Here is a 7,235-nt window from a genome sequence, read left to right as displayed (position 1 = left end):
TAATTTCCAACCACAACTAGTTTATAAAGCAATGTTATTAAACAATTGTGGGACCAAGCCATGCTATTGCAAGTGCTTTGTACATAACCACTACTTTGTGTATTAAGATTTGTTGATGCCTCTCGAATAATTGAGTAGAAGTGTACAAATTAATACACTTTTTCCGTTGGCAAGGCCATCTTGGCTTGGACCTAACCTGCATCTAATTTGACCTGATCTAATTTGGCAATTCAGGTAGACTAGGTCATACTTTGGCTGACTAAGAAAAAAAAATGCTAAGCTTGACCCAACAAATACCAGCCCTTGCTTGACCTGGTCGGTTCTGACTTGGCTATTTGCTGCAGCCTAGCAGCAGTTAAAAGACAATTAAAATATATGAAAAAATTAAAAGCAGAGAAGCAATCTCTTTGTTTCATTTTTCTCTCTCCTTTTCAATTTGGATAGGCTGCAGAATTTAATGATCCCAACTTGGGGGACTGCCTGACTCAATCTCATTCATACTCAACCTATAAGATTCATGTGGAAAGTAGCAAAATTTTCAGATAGATCAATATCTTTCTATCCTTTCCCTCTCTCTCTTTCCCCCCACCCCCTCTCTTTTCCATTACTTCTCATCCCTAGCCTTGGCCAGGGCTCTGATGGCCCCTTGCCCCCCACTATATATTCAGTTCCACTATGGCTGCTTGGCCGTTACTATCGACTTCTACATTTGCTCATGTATGTCTTAAACATGCCTCCCATGTTTCGCCACTACAATCACGATTCGTAGTGGTGTAGGATCTCTGACCGGAGGTTTTGAACGGGCAACCTATCTTGGATTGGAAGCATTAGACTACTCAGTATGTGCTTGGAAGGTGCGGGAGGTCGAATCCCACCTCCTCCTGCTTCCAACCATGTTCTTTGGCATTTCAACTTTTCCCTAGAAACTTTTACCAGGGTTGGGGTTCTATCTTTTGCACGAAAGGACATTTGATGTTCTTTCCATGGATAGCTATTTTGTAATCTTTTGTTGAAATATAAGCACAACATGAATGATGAGAGAGAAATGTTGACCATTCCATTAGTTTGAACTTGAGACCTTTCTTCACTATTTTGGAATGCGGCTTACATCCATCTTCTCACTCATGCAAACATGCAAAATAAAGAGCAAGAAACTCTGCTTCCTTCACATTGGCTTCTTCACTATTTTGGAATGCAGCTTGCATCCATCTTCTCCCTCATGCAAAATAAAGAGAGAGAAGCTCTGCTTCTTCCCTCACATTGGCCAGCCCCTGTTCCGGAGTTCTCCTCTACTTCAACCATCCTACATGTCCCATCCTCCAATTTGTGCAACACTGGCATCACTAGCATCAATACCACCTCGATGTATCTCCAGACCATGACCACTGTCACTAACATCAAACCTAGCTCCACCTCTAGACCACCACCACTAATATCAACATCAATTTTACCTCTACACCACCATCCCCACCAGCAGTGATATCATCTCAAACACCACATCTGCACCATCATTTTTGTGACGTCGGCATCATCTCCAACTCTAGCTCCTCACCACCATCGCTACCTACTCCCCCATCATTGTTGTCTCCACCTTTATGCCACCACTGATATTGCTGTCGTCGCCATCCGCATCATCCTTGATGCCTCTACCTCCACACTACCACTACTGCCTGCTTCATCTCCACTTTCACCTTGACACCACCACTAAGTAAATATTTAGCTTAGCAAATAACTACTAAGTAAATATGTAATGTAGTAAAGCAAGAAAAACAATAAGGCAAAAGATTTATAGTGGTTCGGTGCCAACTCTGCATCTATATCCACTTTCCAAGACCTCTTAGAAATTTTACTATATCCTAGATTACAGTCCAGTTGTTTTTTGGGTTCACAATAAAATTCAGTTGATTTTCCTAGGTCAATCAACCAAAACCTTCACCGATTATTTTTTGAGTTCATAATCAACCTAGTTGATTTTCCAGGCTAATCAACCAAAACCTACCCCATGCCTATCTTAGGCTCAACACAATCCAATTACAGGTTTAGACAAACCTTTTTCCAAGTTTCAATCCCTGAAATCTGCTACAGCAAAGTATAGAAAAAAATTAAATGTTGTTATAATGAATACAACACCCAAACAGTAAATACAAAAATAATAAATGGAGCTACACTCTGTTCTTTTATTTGATTACAATTGAATGTGCTTCACTAACTCTTTGAAGTTGAGGATGTGATCTTTCAGCTCAAAATGAATGCTCTTAAATGATGTTTTCTTTGAAGATCTCTTTTTGTCCTCTCTTTTTTGGCTCTTAGAGGATCTATCTTTGTGGTGCTTGAGCTCGCTATTTTATTTGGTGTTCTCATGTATTTATACTCTTTGGAGATGGTTGGAATATATTTTTAGTTGTTAGGTAGTAAATAAAGCTATTGAAAGAGAAAAACAACCATTTAGATTCACAAAAAAACTAGCCATTATAGTTGTCAAGTCGAGAGAGGTCGACTTGCAGATTTCTGGGTTCGACTCGAAATTTTCAGGAGTTGGCTCGAGCTTATTTTTGTTTCTACTATGCTCTGTCTTTTGACTGTGGCACTTGTAGAGTCGTCTCTTTTAGTTCAGGGGTCGACTCTAGATTTATAGGAGTCGACTCATTGATTTTAGGGGTCGAATCTTCAGGTGGCTTAGGATGAAATCTTCTATACTTATATGTGAGCTTCCAAGGAATATATTCGTGGCTTTATTGGAGTTTAGCTTCTTTGAAGTAGAGCTTCAGATGGTTGATCTTCACTTGAGAGTGAATGGAGACTTTCTTCTTTATTTTTTGAAATTTATCACTTAAACTCAAAGCAATAGACTAGTCAATATTTAACACAACTATTTTTCATCATCAAAATTAATCCTTTAGGTTCAACAACATCGGAATACCATTTCAACGGCTGATCGACGAGATTGATTTTGATTTTGAGGGCAATATCAGGTCTTGTCTTGTTTGCCACATATAGGAGAGAACTATGATCTTGGAGTATCTGCTTTGGTCAACTGGTTCATATAATTTTTTTTTGAGATGAATACTTGGATCATAAGGAGTAGATATAGATTTTTTATTAGAGTAACCAAAATTTTGAATCATTTTTTTGCTGGAATGCACAAGGAAGAGAGCTATCCCTTCATGGGATCTGATTAGTTTCATCCCTAGGATGATATCAGGTTCAGCTAAATCTTTAATGTCAAAGTGATTTGAAAGAATTGTTTGATTTTAGATATAATTTTAAGAGAAGTTTCAAAAATCGGAATATCATCGACATATAAACAAAGGATCACACAATCATCGTCGATGATTTTGGAATAAACACACTTATCATGATCATTGATGGAGAAACCAAAGGAAAGAATGATTCTATCAAAATTTTCATGCTATTATTTAGGTGCCTATTTTTAGACCGTATAGAAACTTAACAAGTTTGCAAACTTCATTCTCTTGTCTCTCTACAATGAATCCTTCAGGTTGCTCCATGTAGATCTCTTCATATAAATATTCATTTAGGAATGCAGTCTTGATGTCAATTTGATGAATTATCAAGTTATAGATGGAAGCAATGGCAAGAAGGGTTCTAAGGGTATAGATTCTTGCTACAAGAGAATAGCTATCAAAATAATCTAAACCTTTTTTCGGGTTATACCTCTTAGCCACCCATCTATTATATTTTTCTATTGATCCATAAAGTCTGAGTTTTCTATTGAATACCCACTTACAACCTAATGATTTACAACATAGAGGAAGATCAGTTAGGATCTAGATCTGGTTTTGGATAATTGAGTTGAATTCAGAAAGAATAGCTTCTTTTAAAAAAGAGGTATCAGGTGAAGATATTTCCTCAAACGTCGAAGGTTCACCTTCAACTAGAAAAGTAAAGAAACCTTCACCACCACTCCTTCCTCCACCACTGTGAATTGGCAGTGGATTGATCTGCCCCCTTTTTATCTCCAAATTTTCAGGCCATAGCCAAATAGGACTTAGGCATCAGCAACTTTCATTTTGACCTCAATGCGATTCTTTCATTTCTTGAATAGTGCCATCAAGCCACCAAGGTGGTAGCACAGTTGGAATGAGGCTTTGCTTCCACTAGCATGGTCCAGGTTCGAAACGCGCGGGCGTCGATTAAATGTTGGGGACCGCATGCCCCCCGTTTGGACATGCTCGTTGGGAACGCTATCTGATCCAGCTGGCACTAAGGTGGTTATGGGGTGACGTACTCATACATAGGATGACTCACGGGTCGGAGAGAGGGTATGAGCAAAATTTCTACCCGCATCGAACATTTTTCAGTGGAAGAGAGGCCTAGCAGGAGTTGCTACGCAGGTGGGGTCCGCCCATCCCAAACACCACCCCTAAAAAAAAAAAAAAGTGCCACCAATCATCTGTCTGTTCGCCGGTTGGTGGATTAGTCCAATGAGTCATTTTTGGTTGATTTCCCCACAACGAGAGTGAACTATGTGGATTTTGAAATGTTATCGGCAAAGAACATGCTAGTAAAAATCTGGACATCAGGTTCGAGAACCCGATAAGCAAATGCCAAATTCTACGGAAGCCTCTAAGTTTCACGCTCGACTTCCACAGCATCCCTCCGAATTCGAACCCCAAAACCCTCGCGAAACCCGAATTCAACTGCTCCCGGAAGAACAAGAATGCTCTTCAAACGCTTTCCAATCCAATCTCCACTGATAAGGAACGCTCCTCCACACCTCCAATTCAATCCCCAAAACTCCATTCTCCCTTCCCTCCGAAACCCCTTCTCCACCGAAACCCTAGCAGAAGAAGAGCAAGACCACCACGACAGCGTCGGGACCGTCTTCCACATCATCACCACCTCCTCCTCGCACAATTCCATGATCCAATCCCTGAAATCCTCTGGAATTTTCCTCTCCAACGATTTGATTGACCGGGTCTTGAAGAGGTTTCGCTTCAGCCACGGGAATTCCTTCCGAGCCCTTGAATTCTTCGAATTCGTCGGAAAAAGGAAGGGTTTTTATCACACTCCCTTCTCCTACGACACCATGCTCTATATCTTGGGCAGAAGCCGGAGATTCGAAGAGGTCTGGCGATTGCTGGTCGAAATGAAGCGAAAAGATCGCAGCTTGATCACCACTAGAACGGTTCAGATAGTTCTCGGTAGGATTGCCAAGGTTTGCTCGGTTCGGCAGACCGTCGAGAGCTTCCGAGGGTTCCGAAAGCTTTGTGTCGACTTCAATACCAATTGCTTAAATGCTTTGTTGAGGACTCTGTGCCAGGAGAAGAGCATGGCCGACGCCCGGAATGTGTACCATAGATTGAAGCATGAGTTCAGGCCTGATCTCCAGACCTTCAACATATTGTTGTCTGGTTGGAAGTCGGTGGAAGACGCCGAGGGGTTTTTCGAGGAGATGATTCAGTTGGGAGTGAAGCCTGATTTGGTGACATATAATTGTTTGGTTGATGTATACTGCAAAAATTGCCAAGTGGAGAAGGCTCACAAGTTGATCGATAAAATGAGAGATGAGGAGATCTACCCCGATGTGATTACATACACTAGCTTGATCGGCGGATTAGGATTGATCGGCCAGCCCGACAAGGCTAGAGATGTTTTGAAGGATATGAGGGAGCTGGGGTGCTACCCAGATGTAGCAGCATATAATGCTGCCATTCGGAACTATTGCATCGCAAAGAGGCTTGGCAATGCTTTTGCTTTGTTGGAGGAGATTGCAGGCAGAGGGTTGGCTCCGAATGCGACGAGCTATAATCTTTTCTTTCGGTGCTTTTATTGGGCTAATGATTTGGAGAGTGCGTGGAGGTTGTATGAGAGGATGAGGAGTGAGGGGTGCTTGCCCAACACGCAGTCTTGTATGTTTCTTGTTAGATTGTTCCGTCGGCAGGAGAAGGTGGCAATGGCACTTCAGCTTTGGAATGATATGGTCGAGAAGGGGTTCGGATCATTCACATTGGTCTCTGATGTGCTGTTTGATTTGCTCTGTGATTCAGGTAAATTGGATGATGCTGAGAGGTGTTTCCTTCAGATGGTCGAGAAGGGGCAGAAGCCAAGCACTGTTGCATTTAGGAGAATTAAGGTTTTGATGCGGCTAGCTAACAGGCATGACTCTTTGAGGAATTTGTCGGAAAAGATGGCGATGTTTGGACATTTAAGTCCAGTTGACACTGAAAGAGTGGATGATTCATCAGAAATACCATCCTCCATTCTGCATCCCTGTTGAATTGACAACAAATATGTATCTCAATCAATGCACTTAAGCATAGGGTCTTTCTTAAACGGGCATTTAGTGTTTGGAGGAATATCAACTTGAATATTTAAGGCAGGATCAACATTTTCAGTAGAAAGAATCAATTCCCATCTGACCGTCTTATATGTATTAGAACAATTTTGCTAAATTTGTGGTTTTTGGGAGCATGGACGGTTGCTCTCTGTTGTGATTTGACTGGGTTGATGCATTTGTTTGTAGCCATGTGGAAAACTTTGCATTACTTGGTAAAGAGATGATCCCCACATGAACTGACTTGCATTAATAGGTGATCTTTCTGGCTCATGCAATAAAGTATTGCTTGAGGAATTTCTGGCGATCAGCACAACAGACAAGCACTCTAAATGAAGGTTTGTTATTGTATATGATGCTGGTCTATGTGTGTACCTCACTTTTTGTCACAGTGTTGTTTTTAAATTTGGAGCCTTCTAGTTCCATTAACAGGTGTGCCTTGCACTTAAATTTCTAAGAAGTTTACCTTGTATTCATATGAAAATGCCAATTGCATAAGCTAGATCTGAAGTAAAGCTTTTACTATATGTATGTGTGTGTGTGCGTGTGTTTAGTTTATTCATCCTGAGGCAGGATGATATAATGGTGAGCACATAAAAATGAGTACAGTGAGGTGGGAGAGGCAATGCATTATATGGCAATATTATATAATTACAGCTTTCAGACTATATGTCCAAGGCATCCGACATCAAGCTTCTGAACTAGTCTTTTTATTTAGTGTTGCATTAAGATCCCGCGCACCAGGGGAGCCGCCTATGTTTGTCTTATTGGAAGTCTCAGCAGAAACTGCTTTGTTCTGCACTTAGCAATGCTGGAATTTTCATCAGACTCAGTAACAAATTGCTTGCTGCCTCAGAATTTATTTATGTCATGGACCTTGACCAAAAACTTGTCTTGCATCCTAGAAGTTCTAGCTATTCAGTTTGGAAAGGCATTC

The 7,235-nt window shown here is 41.0% G+C and overlaps 1 protein-coding gene across 1 annotated transcript; it reads left to right on the top strand.

Moving 5' to 3' along the window:
- Positions 1-4,539: 4,539 nt before the first annotated feature.
- On the top strand, positions 4,540-6,727 carry LOC103705387 (putative pentatricopeptide repeat-containing protein At1g02420). The gene has a single exon (XM_008789083.4). It carries the CDS (start codon positions 4,682-4,684, stop codon positions 6,239-6,241), a length of 1,560 nt encoding a protein of 519 aa, XP_008787305.2. The 5' UTR covers positions 4,540-4,681; the 3' UTR covers positions 6,242-6,727.
- Positions 6,728-7,235: the final 508 nt, after the last annotated feature.

This window comes from Phoenix dactylifera, unplaced genomic scaffold (genome assembly GCF_009389715.1).
Source record: "Phoenix dactylifera cultivar Barhee BC4 unplaced genomic scaffold, palm_55x_up_171113_PBpolish2nd_filt_p 000340F, whole genome shotgun sequence".
NCBI lineage: Eukaryota > Viridiplantae > Streptophyta > Magnoliopsida > Arecales > Arecaceae > Phoenix > Phoenix dactylifera.
The sequence above is the reverse complement of the archived record's forward strand: the minus strand, read 5'-3'. Positions and strand labels throughout refer to the sequence as shown.